Here is a 19,268-nt window from a genome sequence, read left to right as displayed (position 1 = left end):
GTTAGATACAGCGAGGTGTGGTCTCAACTCTCCACTCCCATCAGACCCAAGTCCTCCACTGGATGTCAACCCAGCACTCAGAGATTGGATCACTGTCTTCTGAAGCTGAGCTCTTGCATAGAAGATTCTGAGGCAGAAATGCTATCATAGAGCCAATATAGGTGCCATTTAATTCTTTTATTTTTGTATAAGTGATTATTTTAGCTCAGGGAAGGAGGGGAAATTATCAGAAGTATATTAAATCTTCATTTTACTGTTTTACTTCAGGAAGTGAACACAGAAAATCATGAGATTATGCAACTGAAAAACCACTGACACTTTCAAAATCCCAAACTTAGTTGACTTTTGCTGAGCAAAACATGGATTTGCTCTGATCCACTGAATTATGAAAATGAACTAAGTAATTGTACTTTGAAACAAAAACAAAATGCTGGAAAATCTCAGCAAGTCTGACAGCATCTGTGGGGAGAGAATAGAGCCAACGTTTCAAGTCAGGATGACCCTTCTTCAGAATTGATCATATCATCTTACTTTGACCCAGTTTTGGCTTTATCCCCAATCAGATATGAATATTACATAAGAATTAAAAAAAAACACAAAGGCAAAGAAGCACCCCTTCAAATGCAAGTTGACCTCTGTATGGTATCAGGGTAGGTTTCATGAAGGAAATTATTTCTCCAAGAATAAGGATCAGTGTACTTTCTATCGTGCAATAACCTTTGTAGTGTCTCTCAAGTGCAAATGCCTTCCAACCCAATAACAAATCAACATTGCACATACTAAACATCCAGCTTGTGCTGAGTCAAAGAAGATATATCATGATTCGCTATTACTGTCTTTGAGGCCAGGGATTTTCAGGGTAGCTTCGTCAGCAACCTATTGATGTTCACTCTTTGAAAAGACACTTGGTAGTGACAGAAAATTATCAGAATGTGCAGATAGATTGAGTGAGTAGCAGGGACAAACATGTTATAGAGATATCCCATCTGGATGAATACTGCATAATGTGCCAGATTGTGATCGTATGTCTACTTTACCAAGGAGATTCCTCCACATTAACAAATTAATTATTTATTCACAGGCTTGAATCACTTAGCCTACATTGATTTACTTACGTTGCATTTCCTTTCATTCGCAAGTCATTTAAAGCTTAATTCTTGCTTAACATACCAGTGCAATAGTTTAATTCAATAGTTCTGTCCACATTTATAAAGAGTGGTCCGATGTGACAATTGAATCTTTGATTTTATCCAGATGTGAGGGATCAGGCCCTTCATCAGAAACCTTTAGCTTTGTTAAAGATGAACGAGCCATGCAAAGCAATGTGAATTCCATTAGTCCTTTTCTTTAACAATCCTAAGGGAATATGTGATGTTTGTCTGTAAATTGAACAATTATAAACTGCCATAATCCATCAGATGAACAGAAACAAATGTTAAGTGTCATACCAAATGCAGTGAAATGTAAATGGAACAGGCCAATGAATGTTGGAAATGGGTGAAGTCCAATATAGAAAATGAAGTATTTGCAATATTCACTGCAAGACCAGTGCCAAAAATACAAAGGTGCCACTTGGTTACAGAACACGTAAATGCTAATGAAATGAAGCAGGACCAAGAATTTAGATGGAACTGGCATGATGATCTTGCACTTTCTAGCTTCTGAACAGCAGAATTATACAAATGCAGTGCAACAGCAATTTGCATTTATATGCCATTTGTGTTGCAAAAGATACTTCACACAAATAAAGGGGGGTTGGAAACCAACACAAAAATGAAGTTAGGATTACTGTTTGAAGAAGTAACTGAAGTATATGACATAAGAGGTAGGTTTTGAAGCAAAAGAGATGTACAAGCAGAGAAATTTATAACAATTTACAATTAAATGTTTCATGATAGGATGGATGCACCCTTGAAGGGTGTAAACATGAGGATGAAGTCTTTCCATTTGAGATATTGGGGCAAAGACAGAAGTAATGGGTGAGCATGACTTGGTGTGGCATAGGATATGGGCAATAAAGCTTTGGATGTCCTGAAGTTCATGGAGTGTGGAAAATGGAAGGGTCAGCCAAGTGAGCATTGGAATATCAATTCTAGAGATGACAAAAGGATTAAGATTTTAGTAGTAAATGGGCTGAGGTAGAGGTGGAGGTGGGTAATGTTACACAGGTGAAAATAGGTGATCTTTGTGATTAAAAAGTAAAATCAACTTGTGGTTCAACAGGATCCTCAAAGTTTGATTCAGTGTTAGGAGATGAAGAATGTAATTAATAATAATACTATATAGTTTGTGCTGGGGGTGGACAAAGACAGTGGCTTTGTCTTCCCAACGTTTATTTAAAGGAAATTGCAACTCATTCAAGATTATCAGTCAAGGAGCCTGATAGTACAGAAGCAGTAAAGAAGTTGAATGAGATGGCGGAAAGGTAGAATTGGGTATCATCAGCAAACGGATGGAAGTTGAGCTCGTATCTGCAGATGCTGTAGCCAAAGAACAGCATGTTAATGAGAAAGAGTTTAGAAATAGATTTTTACAGTGCAAGACCACAATGGATGGATCCATGCGCCAAGCCTTTGGATGAGTTTCAGTTTACGGAGAGTGGACAAACAATGTGCAGAGCATTGACAATGGTATTAAAGTAAGGGTAGAGGTGAATTCTCTTACAGCATGTGAAATAGGCTAGCCCAGTAAAGGGCAGATATTAGGCAATGAAGTTTAGATCAGGGTCAAGTAGAATGGCAAAGTTGTTCCCTGTTTAATCTGAGCATACTGCCACAGAGGGCGATGGAATCAGCATGGAGTTTTTTTTTCATATTTTGCAAGCAAGGTGCAATAATTGTGGAATTACGTTGGCAGAGGTCGTGACTGTCACTGAATGACAACACGCAGAACAAGCCTGGAAGATGAACAAGGTTTGTACCTTGGGAGATGCTGAAAGTGGTCACACATGGAAGGCAAAAAGCAGAAGTTACAGGACATGTGTTGGCTAATTTGGACAAGTGCAGTGGAATTATGTGAAGTTGTTGTGACAGTGATGTACCATAAAGGCCAAGTAATGGAGCAGTAGACTGCGCTGAATAGCACAGGTAGATTGCGGAGCACAAGAAGGGAAAATGCACTCCAGATGCAGTCACAAAGGATATAATTGGCATTAACTAGGGTAGTCTCAGTGCTGTACAGTCGAAAAATCAGGTGGAAACAATTTGAACAAATAATAGGAGTATTGAGCATGGAGTTTAGTGATGAAAACACCTTTGAGAAAGGAAAGGAGGGAAGCTTTCACATTTGATTTATTATGATCACATGTATTAGCATACAGTGAAAAGTATTGTTTCTTGTGCGCTCTTCAGACAAAGCATACCGTTCATAGAGACGGAAACGAGTGCAGAATGTAGTATTCTAGTTATAGCTAGGGTGTAGAGAAAGATCAACTTAATGCAAGGTAGGTCCATTCAAAAGTCTGACGGCAGCAGGGAAGAAGCTGTTCTTGAGTCGGTTGGTACTATACGTGGCACATAACACTATAGTTGGGGAGCATGAAGAAGTTGAGGTTGTATTAAAGAAAGAGAGGGCCGATGACAGTATTTTTGATGAGGGAACAGCGCCCGCACAATTGAAATCTAACAAAAGACCAGCTTGAATTTTGCACCACTTGGGCAAGGATGAACAGCGCAATTACAATAATAATTTACTTTACAATATTGACAAAATCCAGGCGATTGATAACTAACATCTGATGATGATACTGTCTGTAGGACTTCCTCATAACATTCCAATCAGAGCCTGAAGGGGTTTGTTTACTCAAGTGCGGCAACATGAGATCAAAAGGACTTAAAAAGCGGATAGTTCCTCTGGTGAGATCCACAGTCTGACCACCGATATGCAGCACATTTGCCAAGCCACAGAGCCGGTAATGGGATGCGCTGTTACTGTAGTTGAAAGGGTGAATTATCAGGGTAACTTTGTTAATAATTTATCGGAGTTCAACCTTAAAATAAGACACTTGTCAGGAAATTGTTCACACAGAAAATAATTGAAATATACAGATACATTGTGTAGCAGGAATGAACAGGCGAGAGAGATGTCCCAAATGAACAGATATTACGTTGTGTTAGCTTGTGATCTTATACATACTTTACCAAAGGGATTCCTCTACATGGAGCAATTAATTATTCATTCGCAGTGTTGAGTCATTTAGCCCGCATTGATTTACTTATGTTGCATTTCCTTTCATTCATAAGCCTTTTTAAGTCTTCATTTTTTCCCTTAACACTCCAATGCAGTCATTCTGTACTACAAGACTTAATTGAATTTGTTGCAGACCAGATGGAAACAGTCTGTGCACCTGAAAAGGGTCTGCTGTTTTAAAGATGATTTTAACGTGTCTCGGCACTGGAAATCCTATTTTCCCCTGTGATAATTCTCCCTTGAGAGCGTGCGCTTATTTTTGTCTTGAGAGTTACTCGATTCACTTTGTAGTCAACTCCACCCCGTCAGCTGAATACGAAAAGATTTCGAGCAGCGGCGCACGAAATGAATTGGGACGTCTCCAGTGGGTGTTCACCATCTCAAGTGTAAGGTCCGTGAGTCACTTTGAGCTCAACCCCCCTGTCAGCCCTACAGCAAAGTGCTTCTCACTCAGCCCTGCTATCAGTCCTGGAAGAGGCATTGTGTCACAGTTTTTTTTTCCAGTGCTCTTACTGCCTTTCATCAGCACTTTCCATTAATGCCTGCTCCGGTGAACCAGCGCTGCATGACTTGATGTGGGATGAATGCTCGAGGTTACCAGGAAGATAAAGGGAGCCTGCAGGCAGCTTTACATCTATACAGTGAACATTAATTGTGAGAAGATAGCTTACTCTGTTGAAATCAATAGACTCTTGTGGCCTGTAGCAGAGGGCACACCGGACCGGCAGTAGGTCACTGAATGATGATATTATACAGGGGACTGCATACTGCAGAGTTGTTAAGAAGTAAATGCAACTGCCTGCAGTAAAGGTAGAATCGGTCTGACTACCGAGGATCTAATACCAGCAGCAACATTTTGAACTCACTGAAGCTTTTCAGTTGCTTCCCTGTTTTTTGTCTCTCTTTTATCTGGGATGTCCCAGAAATGAAAATGAACTGACAATCTATTTTAAACCCCGAGACACAGCGCGGTATACCATTAGCAATCAGCTTTATTCTAATTGTGCACTTCGTTCTGATCTGTGGAAGTACAAAAAAAAATGCAGAGAGACATGCATATTTTACAAGCTTTCTGTAGCTTTTCTGTAATCGTGTGGACATCTTTCAGTATTACACTGACACAAGCGAAAGAATCTCAGCAACAAATTCCCCTAAATGTGTAAGTCTTGATTTCTGTTCTTTTTGCATTTCATGTCCAGTCAGTTGATTGTGTCTGCAGTTAAGTGAATGCACGTTGGATTAAATTTAAACTTGGTTTAATACTAGTGTTTTGCAACGCTGCAGAATCTCTATGGTTCATAAAACATAACCTCATGTTCTGCGTAATAGCCCGAAATCTATAGTTTAGTCTGATCTGATGTACTGCACACCAACATTTGGATCTCAAAAATGCTTGATAGGTAAAAAAAATCTTTTGTCATATGACAAAATTAATTAAAGAAGAAACACGAGGATTACTTTCTATTGATTACAACTGGAAATCAAATTGTTCTCTCTCTTTCCAATGTTACCATCCATTTATTAATGTCTTTTTTTTTAGGGTAAAACTGTGGGCTTCAGCCTTTGGAGGGGAAATCAAATCTATTTCGGCCAAATATTCAGGCTCACAATTCCTGCAGAAGGTAAACAGCCTCTTCTCATTTTTTAATGTTAGAATCATTGTCTGATTGTTTTAGAACTTAATAGTCACTTAACAACTGATTGGATTTTAAGTAACTGACCCCCTTCAATAAGCTATGATATTTATCATTCCATTTTAACTGATGCGTATTTAATTGAACATGTTTGGCAGTCCTTTCGATTGCTGTCCGCTTGCAGAAGCTAAGATTTATGTCACCCTATCATGACTGATACTGATTTAATTGACCATTCTTGGCTCAGTTAGCAGAGTGTAGGGCTAACTTTCATTATTCTGACCGGCAACCGTTTAACTTTTCACTTGACTTTTTGAATATATTTTAGTTTGGAAGCATACATAGTTGATGTGTGATTTTTGCAGCCCATACAGTGCGCTGACTTCATCCCGCTGTCATTTCGCCCCAGCGCTGGGATGTATTACACCATTACAGATAAGAGAAATGAGTATCTTATCTAACTGTTCAGGTGCATAGCTGGATAATATTCTGGTGCACTGCTACAGGACTCTGAAAAAAAATTGTTGCACAGTCCATTAAATTGCTATTGAAATGAAGAATAGGAGTTAAAACCTATGTCAAATGAGTAACTTTATCGCAAAATAATTATGTGCCATAGTAATTGTAAACAGAATGAATTGCATGCTTTTAGTCGGCCTATTGTTTAAGATACATCGAAATGTTGGGCAATTAAAATGTTAACATTAGAATATGATTCTATGAGATAAAATAACTGAATTAAATAAGTGCAAACAGACCAATTCACAATATCATAAATGCATAATGATGCATTGTGGGGATTTTTCACAAAGCGTGAAGGACCCATATGTCACACAGATCAAAGCATTAGTAGTATAAGATCATGCTTCACATGAATGAAAGAACATCATAATAAAGTATGCTCTTTTTGCAAGTAATTATACTATGAGGTGATATGGTGATTTATTTATTACATGGTGTATTTTTAAACATGGTCTGAAGTATATGTGATGAGTGATTTAGTTAATTGGTGACTAGCAATAGTTAGGCTATTTTACTTTTACAGTCACTAACCCTGAGTAATGAAAATATTAATAGAATCCATGTGGTTAATTTAATATAAAACATATAGTCAGTTTTTCTCCATGATTTTACCTTATCCTTATCATTAGTCTGCAAATAGTTTTGGCTGTTCTCCTGCGTTATACCCAAAAACGGAAAATGTCCAATACCAGAAAGATATGTTTCTTGTTTCTTACTGTAATGGCCCAGCTCTGTGCTATTTTATAAGATTGTGTAATGACGTGCTGACAATAATTGTGAATGTAAGAGTATTAAAGTATGAAGAAGCATTTTTTAATCTCTTGGAACACATGTGGTGCAACCTACATCATAAAAAGAGAAAAGTTAAAGTATTTGGAGCATCTTACATTTTGATACTTGAGAATGCCACTTAAGTGGTTCTATATTGCCAAGGATTGCTTTTATGGAAATACAAAAATAATGAAATATATAAAGACAGCGATTCGGATGGAAAAACATACTAGGCCAAATAGATGTTGGTCTAAATTTAGAACAATATTTTTTAAATGCAACATTGTAAGCGTTGCAAATATAATGGAATGAAATGGTGGAAATTGTGACAGGCCCTTGCTGCTTGCAGGGTTACACCAGAAATGTAAACCTATCTTTTCCGCTGATGGATGTGACAGACCTCCTGTACGTTTCCAGCATGTTGCGTATTATTATAGGCATCACCTTAACTACAGTCTCAGATTCAATCGCTCAAACAAATTTTATCTTGATTTATAAACTGTCGACTTATGCATTGGTGTGATGATTCTGGGTAATATACCAGAGTACTGATTTATGGAAAACTGCTTCTATATTAGATATTCTCTTCTCTCTCTGTCTCTCTCTTTATATATATTTTTTCTGTGAAACAAACATAGCTAATTTACAAGGTTTTTACAGTTGTCATGTAGATTTCACAGTGTAAAAGAGATTGTAAGCCTCCCACAGAAGGCCTTGCTTACATTGCAAAAGACTTGGTAAAACCATCCCTGCTAACTAATGCATCTTTGACAACATATATACATAAATAAATTTGCATACAAAGCACCATATTAAACTACTAATTTCAAGAGTAGGTGTAGAGTTTTCAAATAATGCCTGAGAATACTTAAAAATGGAACCATCATACTATTGCCATTTTACAAGTTAGTTCTCCTTCCTTTTATTGAGGAAAAAATGCATTAGAAGAACAATTATTGAGTTTTCAAATGATGCACAGGATGAGGGTGACAATCTTGCAATCAGATACATTGTTTATTCAGGAACAGTTGTTTTTCTTTCACTGTTTGTTTAAATTTCTTGATCAATCTTTTGCTTAGGAATTTATTGTCAGTTTTTGAATGGTTTAATAACACTCTTGTCTATCAGCAAGATTATGTGGGTTGTAATAATAACATTAGCAGAAACTGGGATAAATGAGAAGAATATCATTGTGTTTATGGTATAACAGATAATAAAATGATCATACTTGAGTAGGAAAATACATAAGGAGTTTATATTAGTTGAACATTTGAATCATCAGTGGAACTTTGCAAAGTATAATATCAGTAAATGATATCACAGGGTAATATATATAAAATGATGAATAACTCAATACCTCACTTTTCCTTAGTCACATAATTAAAGACATATGTTTGATAATATCATAATACTTGCATGTGTTCTGCATTTATGGAAATTGGTAAGTTGTTGAAAAAACAGTTGCATCAAATATATTGGCATGGATTTTGCTCTCAGCAGCAAATGAATGGCTTTTGCCATTTGTGTCACGAACAAACTACTCACAGACCTTTGCAGGCTTGTCAGTGGAGAATTCCACGAATCCAGCATCTTTTCCAAAGTGGCTTCCTCTACAGTGCATCTGTGGCACTGTGAACAGGGCAACAATAATGAGGCTCGTCAACCAATCAGGTTGAACAATTTTTACTGAGACACACAGATTCCAAACCAAGAAATATAAAACATAAAATATAAATTAGATTTTCATGATGTAGAGAGAGTGAAATGGAGATTAGAAGAAAACTAAATGTGAAGTACAGTTAAAGAGATAAGCAGAAAAATAGCAAAAAATTTATTTAGTATTTAAATTTGCAACATCAATTTTCTGCTGAGGGAATGAGAGTCTACACTGATAAAATTAATTTTTCAGGGCCGGAGACGTTGTTCAGCAATATATATCACTTGAATTAATCAGTTTAAAAACTCACTGCTAAATGTGTAAATGTGCCACTTTTAACTTTCTCAGCCACCATCTGTGTAGACCTAATGAACAAAGTCTCCAAAGTTCATTCCATTGCAGTGATTTCAGTGCTGACTCTATTAGCAAAGATTACAACAGCATGTCATTTGGAGGAGCGAGTCAATTCTAAACTTCTGGATTTTCATGTATATCTAATTTGTGCAGATGCTGGAATTTGCTTTCAGGTTTATCCTGCAAAGATGGTAAGTTTTGATAGCCTCACCTTTAATATCACAGTAAAATCCATCCATTGACTCTGTCTACACTTCCCGCTGCCTCGGCAAAGCAGCCAGCATAATTAAGGACCCCACGCACCCCAGACATTCTCTCTTCCACTTTCTTCCTTCGGGAAAAAGATACAAAAGTCTGAGGTCATGTACCAACCGACTCAAGAACAGCTTCTTCTCTGCTGCTGTCAAACGTTTGCATGGACCGACCTTACATTAAGTAGATCTTTCTCTACACCCTAGCTATGACTGTAACACTACATTCTGCACTCCCTCGTTTCCTTCTGTATGAACGGTATGTTTTGTCTGTATAGCGCACAAGAAACAATACTTTTTACTGTATGTTAATACATGTGACAATAATAAATCAAATCAAAATCTGGGCCTGTTTATGTATATCAAAGTCAGTAACACAGATTTGAGTTTCAGATAATGTGGAAGAAGAGCTGAACTTGACCCCAAGAGGGACTTGTATATAACTTGATTGCTTTGATTGTACCACTAATTTATAATTCTTTTTTGCCTGCTGATTATTTTTTGTATGATTAAAAGATGAATAGATTTGAATTGAACAGGCCCCTTTTAAACATGCTTATTTTTGATAATTTACTATGATCATCTGTCATCTGGCTTGTTCTATTACCATAGCCTGACAGGAAATAAACTTAAAAATAAATAAATTTGGCAGCAATGTATGTACTTTGTAAATGTATGCGCTGTTAAAAAAATGTAAATATATATTCTATAAAAAAAGTATCGTGTACGAGGGATGATTCTGCCCTATGTTAATTATAAAATTATTGCTTCGTGTGAATATACGTAGCTAAAAATAATGGTTAATCTCTGATGAATGGACAATTCTCAAATTTAAGCGGTTATTGGATAGGCACATGGAGGACACCAGGATGATAGGGAGTGGGATAGCTTGATCTTGGTTTCAGATAAAGCTCGGCACAACATCGTGGGCCGAAGGGCCTGTTCTGTGCTGTACTGTTCTATGTTCCAATATTTCCTCAAGGGGTTTTGTAATGTTAGGCTTTCCCATTGTCTCGGGAACGTATAATATAATAGGCTAGATCTTATAAAAAATGGCAGAGTCTTGTTTCTGGTGAGTTTTCACTCCAGATGTTACTACACCTTACCAAAAAAAGATCAAGGGGACATGTGACATGCCGTCATATGTGGTTGGGGGGGGAGGGGTGGCGGGGAGGAGGGGGTGGTGTCATGGGGCAGGGCATCAGCAAGCTGGCAAAACTTGGCTACACAGAGATCAGGGCATCATCTTTAAAGGGCGCCCTGAACATAACTTGAGTAAATCTTCCCCCAAGCCCACTTTGGAGGTCTCAGGGGCTCCCTTCCGCACCCTGATTGGAGTCAGCACTTCTCTACTTGCTCCCCTATCTTCGGCCCCTTTCCTCCCCCCCCCCCCCCACCCCGCCCCACACAGTCTGAGCCAGCACCCACATCGTCCAACCTCCACACACCTTCCCCGCCCACCCCCCAGGTCATCACCGACATCCCCAGGTCCTTTATCCGCTCCCAGTCGCCATCACATCTAAATGAATACCCTCCATGAGACTCCCACTGGGGCATGCCCCTTGGCACAGATTGACACTGTCTTGGTAGTGTCAACCTGTGCCAAGAGGTAGTGCCGGGGACATTGCCATGCCATTGTCTGGCCATGTCCCTCTCCCAGGGCTATACCTTTGTGCCGCCAATGGAGACCCCCCCCGCTACAGCAGGTTCATGTCTAGGTCAATCTGTTGTAAACGGCGCCGATGTGATGTCACGTCGCCGCAGTGTCAATATACGGTGGGGGTGTCAACATCTGGCAAGGGGGCAAGTTAATTTTATTAAAATCCATTCAAATGCATAAAACATGGAACATTACAGCGCAGTACAGGCCCTTCGGCCCTCGATGTTGCGCCTACCAGTGGAACCAATCTAAAGCCCCTCTAATCTACACTATTCCAATATCATCCATATGTTTATCCAATAACCACTTGAATGCTCTTAATGTTATAAAGCAGGTTCATGCCCATTAAATTGCAAACTCGCCGGCAAGAACTGTAACTTCCGGAACTTGAGCCTCTGCCGACATTCGCATGGGTGACGAGCGTGGGCTCAAGATCACCACCATTGGCATCGTTTTAAACAATATTGCTGGACGGGGTTTTCTGGCCCTTACTGCCGGTGGAATCTTCTGGTCCCACCGAAGGGGGATCCCCCACTCCCCATGATGGTTCCCTGGCAGCAGGACAACCGGACCACATAAAACACCCGAGATTTTGGAGGGACCGGAAGAACCACTAGTGGCCAATGGTGAGCTGCCTCCACTGCTGGAAAACACACGGCGGGAGGGAGGGGGGGGGGGGGGTGAATAAAATCTGGCCTGAAGGTTCCTTAAAAAAATAAATTAGCAATTGAAAATTTCCAAGTAAAATGTTGACAAATTCTTTGTTCACTGTATTTGAAATTGGTATTTTCCTGAGAAAATCAATAGTCCTTTCAATAGAATCATAACTACTCAAAAGGAAGTAATGTCTGGAAACTACTTATTGTTTGAAGTTCTTCTCAATGTCTGCCTGGGAATTACATATTAGTTTGTTATATCGACCCTGAAGGCTGTAAATTCTGCCAAGGGAGAGCCACTATTTTTTCATACCTTTGCCCTCCTTGGTTTGTATCCTTTTTTCGGAGAGATATTATTGTTTTTTTCTGGGAAACAGTATGGAATCCTCCCCATAGATGAACATTCTGGAACAATTAAGGAAATTCGAAGGGAGACTTTTGATGGTGATTCACAGGGCAGGTGATTTCTGATAGGTAACAAATACATTTGTTATACCATCTATTTACCGCCAAATGGACTGTGGATACATTCCCATTGTTTGGAAATAGAGCCGGTTTAAAGAGCTGACAGATGTATTTGTGAATATTAGAAATGGGGTATAAGATTAAACTTAAGATTAATTTTGAGTTAAAACTTTAGATAGCTTTGTGTTAAACAAAGATGCCTGCATGTCAGTGGATTTGATTTCACTTTAAACTGTGCCTGCATTGTAATCAAAGGTTTATGACATAAAATCAGTTACGGGGTGAAAAATATTAAGCGTTGCTTAGCAAATATGAGGCACATGCTGAAGAGTAGAAGCATTTGGGTTCAGTTTGAAACCAGGTGTCCGAGAAGAAGGTAATTCTGTCAGAAATTGCCAGACAGACAGGACAATAGAGTAAGGGACAGAAACTAAGTCCCAGGAGCTAAAGAATAAATAGTTCTAGAAACCAGGGAGTGAAAGTGGAGTCACAGGAAGACTGAGTCAAGGGATGAAGAACTGGAATCTGAACCAGTTACTGTTCACTGAAGTTAAGACACTCCCAGTCAAAGACAGAGCTGCACGGTGCAGATTTGATGAAGTGGTTAGCAAGAAGTCAGGCATCTGAAGTAATCCCAAAGTTCCGGACACCTTAATACGGCTTGTGAAGCAGTGGTGTTTTGTTGGCATGGCTGGGTACCAAGCATCTGGGGGATTTGATGAGAAATCCATAGAAGTTGAATTGGGTGGCATCTGTCACTTGGTTTCAGAGTGTGGGGTGCCTGACCACATTTTGCCTATTGGTTTACATGAACTGTGTACTTACTGAGAACATTAAAGTAGAACATTAGAGTTTAAGATATTTTGTATCTTGTGTAATCCTTATAGATCTGTGTGTATCTGTGAAAGTGTAGTGGAAGTGAAGAAGTTGTGTATTATAGTTAATCTTCTCTTGCTGAATAAGTGTTTTATTCTTTTGTTAAAAGTCAATCTGTAGTCCTGTGACTCTGTTCATAAATACCTCTAAACAAAAAAGTAGAAGTAATGATCCACTGAGCCAACACTCTGCTCTGGGATCTGACTGTCCAATAGTAACGTCAGCTGGAAATTATAACAGAAGTGGGGACTCTTGCAGGACTTTCTGAAATTTGAGAGCAGATTATTGGATGCTGATTAATAATAATTCACCAGGATCTTTTGACATGTGGATAATTTACTGGACACTAGATAGTAAAACTGGATGTGGGATTTATTGTCATTCGGTGGGATCTGTGAATCCTTAAAGAAAAGGTCCGTGAGGGTACTGGACATAGGAACTAGAGTTGCTGTGAGGTAAATTATATGGGTAGGAATCCAAAATGGCATTGGAAGTTGCTAGGGCTTTTCTACAGATGGAAGATGTAATCCTGCCTTGTTTATGGAAAGTAATAAAGATTCAGTTAATGGAGTTGGAAGATCAGTTGCAGTTAGAATTACCTGTAGGGGCGAGCAAAGCAGACATAGTTAAAATAAAAGTGCAGCATTTGAATTTGCAAGGTATACCTGAGAGACAAACTTCTCCAAGAGATGATGCACTTGAATTGACTAGGATTCAGTTAGCAATGGAAAAAAAAAACCTGAAATGAAGGCAAAAGAAAAGGAAAAAGAGAGAGAGCACTTCAAATGGAACAAACAAAAAGGCAAGAGAGAGAAAAACAAAGGAAAGGGAATTTGACATGTGAAAACTTAACTTGCAGAGCTAGCGAAGGAGGAACAAGAGAAGGAGAGAGACCAGAAGGTGAGGTAAAACTTATTTCCAGATAAGAAGCCAGTGAGGAGCTGTTTAAATTTATAAAAGCTCTTCCAAAATTTGAGGAAAATGATATAGAGGCATTCTTCATTACGTTTGAAAAGGTAGCTAAACAAATGAAATGACAAAAAGAAATGTAGACATTGCTATTACAAAGTAGGTTAGTATGTAGAGCTCATGAAGTGTATGCATCACTACCAGAAGAGGCATTTGTAAAATATGCTGCAATAAAAAAAGCTACCCTTAGTTCGTATGAATTGGTTCCTGAGGCATACGGACAGAAACTTTGGAATATAAGGAAACGGCCCAAAAAGATCAACATCGAATGCAAAAGAGAATAAAGTAAAATAATTTTGACCATTGGATGCGGGAATTAAAGGTAGAAATAACATAGGAAGCTCTTAGGAAAGTAATTATTTTGGAAGAATTTAAAAATTCACTTTCTTTGGCAGCTGGGACCCATGTTGAAGAATAGCAGGGTTAAAATGGCAAGACAGGCAATAGATGTGGCTGGTGACTATGAACTGGTCCATAGAACCAAACCTTTTTCTCATCATCTTTGAAAATCTGAGAAGGATAGGAAATGGAATGGTGAAAAGAAGGGAGGTAGCCCGGGAAGAGAAGAAACAGTTGGGAATGGTCAAGAAATTTCTGCTCAGATTGAAAAAGAAAGCACTGAGGGTGGAAGTGCCATTCAGAGGCCTATATGTTTCCATTGTAACAAAGTAGGACATATTCGGGCTGATTGCTGGAAACTAAATGGGAGGCCAATTGCAGTAACTGGAAAGGTAGCACCTGAAAAGGAAATGGCTGTTAAAATTGTAGCATTGGTACACGTGAAACATTCTCCCTCAGAATCTCTGAGAAAGGGGGATGTGGTTCATGATATTTCAGAGAATTCCTTGAGTATTGATGAGTGAAGTCAGGCTATTAGAGGTCTTGGAGATTTTGTTTTGAAGAGAGATGTGTTCTTTTACTCTTCCAACGAAATAAGTAAACAAACCAATTTTCTGACACTATCAACTTTTGTTGATAGTGCCTGAGAATACAATTTATATTCTAGATAGCTTTATATTAATAACGAATATTAATTGAATGTGTCAACTTCATTTAAGAAGTGACTTTGTAAAAGGAATTGTTATGGTGAGAATTATTTTAAAATCACCCATGGGGGAATAAATGTCATCCTGGGTCATGATTTGCCTAGTGAAGATGGTAGTGTGGCGACAACAGGATTGCAAAAGACAGTTGATCCTGTTGATCTTGACCAATTTTTCAAAACTAATGTAGACAAAATGAGACACTTGTTGCAGATAACAAACAATTGAAAGAAAATCTGATTAACATAGAAAATTAACTTTCATGTGTGAAAGAGGAGTTTGCTAATGGAAAAAAAAGAGAATTGATGAGAATAATTGAGAAGCAATCATGGAAAGTGGAATACTTGACTGAGCATTTGAATTGTCTAAATGATGAACTTGAAAAAGCAAACTTAGCAAGGTTGATCTTCAGTTAAAACTTGATGAAGTTAAAAGTATCGTAAGTCTCTATGAAGTACTGTAGAAAATGTCTTGAACAGGAATAGGAATTGCTGGTAAATCAGAATACTTCATTGACTAAAAGCAAAATACTGCGGATGCTGGAATTTGAAACAAGAACAGGAAATGCTGGAAAATCTCAGCAGATCTGACAGCAGTTCTGACAAAGGGTCATCTAGACTCAGAACATTGGCTCTATTCTCTCCCCACAGATGCTGTCAGACCTGCTGAGATTTTCCAGCATCTTGTGTTTTTGTACTCGGTTGAATGCAGAATTTAAAAACAAATTTAGTGAACTGTTAGAACTTCATCATGAAAAGAATAATGAGGTACTTGAACTTCAAAGCAAACTGGAGAAAACGAAAAAGAAGATGGGGGTATGGATTGACACAGTTCTAAAGTTGCTCCTGTGAATCAAGACAAATGGCTAAATCGTGATCCATTTGAGCAAAGAATTGATGTAAGTAATATTACTGAGGCGGGATATATCAGCAATGGACAATAGGAAAACAACTCAAGTACCTGCAAAATTGGAAGTTACAAAAAGTCAATGAAAAGGTCTGAAATTACAATATTGGCCGGAATTCTCTCATCCTGCCCGCCACTGGAATTTTAGTGGCTGGGTTGCGGGCAATGCGAAACCCCTTTGACAATCGGGTGGGAATTTCCGGCTTCTAGACTAGCGTGCCCGGAGAATTCCGCCCTCCAGGTCAATGACCCGGGACACTGATTTAAAGGCGCTTGTCTGTAAGAATACTCATGATGTAGCTGTTTGGATACAGGCAAATGGACAGTTTGCAAAAGATCATTCAAAACCTGTTGAGGACTGGACTGATGTAGTTCATACATTATGCAAAAGAGCTGAAGGGTTAGAACAAAACCATCAAACTTCAGAGGGAGAAGGTAATTGATGATGCTGATAAGAAGTTGAAAAGATGATGGGATTTGGAGAAACAAAAAAATCATTTATAAGTTCAAAGATCAAACTGAGCTGGAATACAAGACACTTTTGAGTGAATATAAGAAGCTTCAGAGCAACATCCTTGAAACAGCTAACAGATTTTGACCAAAAAATAAGTGACTTTGCTCAATCAATATTATGGTTTACCACATTTGAGTTCAACAAATGCACTGGAGAATGGAACTATGCCTACAGTTAACAAAAAGGACAGTGAACTTAAGTGAAACATTCTTTTCTGAGTTTAACAAACTGGGAATAAGAAGAAAAAGACTTGTGTTGCAAAATTGCTGTTAGGTTTATTGCCTTTGTTGTGGTTAAATCTTTGCAATGATTCAATATGATGCATAGTTTGTGAAATAAGGTGGAACGATTACTTCTATGAAAGACACAATGGTATTATGCGTTGTAAAGACATTTTCACAGCTGTGAAGCTTTCTCTCAAAGGGAATGGTGTTAGGAAAGAGAGCTGGTTTAAATAATTAGTATTTTTGTTTATTAGAATAAAGTATAAGTTAAACTGATTTGTATTTCTGAGGGGGGAGGGGGGCAGGATTCTCTGGCCACCCCTCGGCGTGTTTTGCACAGCAGGAAGTGGCGCTCCGTTTTCCAGCAACAGGATCTTCTGGTCACCGCTGTCAATGGGATTTCCGATTGACTGCACCCCATGCCGCCGGGAAACCCATGGTAGGGGTACGCCGTCGGTGGGTGCAGGAAATCCCAGCAGCATGAACACTTGGACAATTCCAGCACTGTACTCGTGTGCTAAGAAAAGGTTAAAACTTTAGTTAGCTTCATGTTGAACAAGGGTACCTGCATGTCTGTGGGTTTTGGTCTCACTTTAAACCATGCCTGCTTTGTAATCAAAGGCTTACGATGTAAAATCAATTATAAAGGTAAAATAAAACTGGGATGTTGCTGAGCAACCAGAGGCCCACACTGAAGAGTAGAAGCATTTGGGTTTACTTTGGAACCAGGTACCTGAGAAGAATACAACTTTCACAGAAACTGCCTGCAATAAGGGACAGAAACCAAATCCCAGAAGCTAAAGAACAGATAGTTCGAGAAACCAGGGGATGAAAGAGGAGTCCCAGGCAAACTGAGTCCAAGGGACCAAGAACTAGAATCTGAACAAGATACTGTTCACTAAAGTTAAAGAAAGGAGCAGAGGGAGAGGCTTTCAGTTAAAGATAGAGCTGTAATGTGTAGACCTGATGAAGTCAGCTAGCAATAAACAAGACATTTGACGTAATCTTAAGGTTTGTGACATCTTAATTCAGCCTGTGCAACAGTAGTGTTCTGTTGGCATGGCTGGGTACCTGAGCGATTTCTATGAAGCTTGAATACATGTGAAATCCAAGGCAGAGATATATTGAAAGGAGAGTTTGAAATCCTGGATGTGGATCCCTGGCGAAGACACCTGATAGAAAGCATTGTATGGGAGAAGATTTCAAAGTGTGTTCTTTGAGACTGGTGATTGGAAACCGGCGTGTAGAAGTTAAAATTCCAGTGAGACAGTTGGTTTACAATGTAACAAGCATCTGGGAGGACTTGATGAGAAATCCACAGAAGTTGAATTGGTGGCATCCGTCACTTTGTTTCATAGTGTAGTGTGTCTGGCCACATTTCACTTATTGGTTTACCTGGACTGTGTACTTACTGACAGCGTTAGAATTTAAGATATCTTGTATCTTGAGTAATCCTTATAGATCTCTGTGTATCTGTGAAGTTTTAGTGGAAGTGAAGGAGTAGTGTATAATTGTTAATCTTTACTTGTCGAATAAAAGTCCAAAGATGTGCAGGTTAGATGGATTGATCATGCCAAACTCCTCTTTAGTGTCCTAAAATTTATAGATTAGGGGGATTAGCAGGGATAGAGCCTGGGTAAAATTCTCTTTCAGAAAGTTGGTGCAGACTCAATGGGCCAAATGGATTCCTTCTGCACTGTCGGGATTCTATGAAAAGTTTTATTATTTTGTTAAAAGTCAATTGGCCATCCCCTGACTCTGTTCTTATAGGTCTCCAAACAAAAAATAAAAGTTATGCTCTATTGAGCCAGGATTCTGTTCTGAGATCTGACTGTCCAGCAATAACATCAGCTGGGACCGTAACACCATTTAAGTAACTGACATTGACAATATAAGCAGTTGCAGGGCAAACATCTTTTAATTATGGTATGTTGTTAAAAATAACAGTACACATGAATCAATGGATGGACACAAAGCAATAGTTGCATATCCCAGATAATGCAAGTTCATTTATGCAAGGGAGTAGAGGGGGCGGGGGTGATTCTCCCAAAGAAATTCTAAGTGTCGAATTCGCGTGAAAACTGGAGTAAATCACACTGTTATTTTTTCAGTGGGAGTTTCAAAATGAATCTCCCACATTCCGTGCACTGCAAAATGCACGAGCGTAAATCGCACTGAAAACCAGTGGGTAGGGCCTATTCCTGCTGGAGAGGCTGGCAGCATAGTGCTGAGTGTACCATGGTGCATGCACCGATCCGACAGCACAGAGATCGGCCCTTGCCTGCCAGCCTCCCGATCGCTGGCTAGCTCGATCATTGGCCAGCCGTGTGACCCCCTCCCCCCACATTGCTGGCTGCACGACTCCCCCATGGTCTGATCACTGGCCCCAGACCATGTCCGGGCCGAGCCATGAACCCCTCCCTCCCCAATACCATCCCCGCAGTGCCAATGCCCCCCCTCCCCCCCCCCACAGTCCCGCACGCCACCGCCCCCAGACCGCCCTGATCTCTGACCTTCCTCCTTCCCTCACCAATGCTGTCTGCAGAGTGGCAGCAGGACCCATTGCCCCCACCAATCG

General features: G+C 39.3%; 1 protein-coding gene across 1 annotated transcript in view; it reads left to right on the top strand.

Moving 5' to 3' along the window:
• The first annotated feature begins 5,228 nt into the window (after positions 1-5,228).
• cacna2d3a (calcium channel, voltage-dependent, alpha 2/delta subunit 3a) overlaps positions 5,229-19,268 on the top strand; it is an 838,535-nt gene continuing 824,495 nt past the window's right edge. The window contains exons 1-2 of the mRNA XM_078210160.1: positions 5,229-5,347; positions 5,729-5,810. Coding sequence (XP_078066286.1) covers positions 5,229-5,347; positions 5,729-5,810 — 201 coding nt within the window. The remainder of the gene's footprint in view (positions 5,348-5,728; positions 5,811-19,268) is intronic.

This window comes from Mustelus asterias, chromosome 3, assembly GCF_964213995.1.
Source record: "Mustelus asterias chromosome 3, sMusAst1.hap1.1, whole genome shotgun sequence".
Taxonomy (NCBI): Eukaryota; Metazoa; Chordata; class Chondrichthyes; order Carcharhiniformes; family Triakidae; genus Mustelus; species Mustelus asterias.
This window is presented reverse-complemented; position numbering and strand designations above follow the sequence as displayed.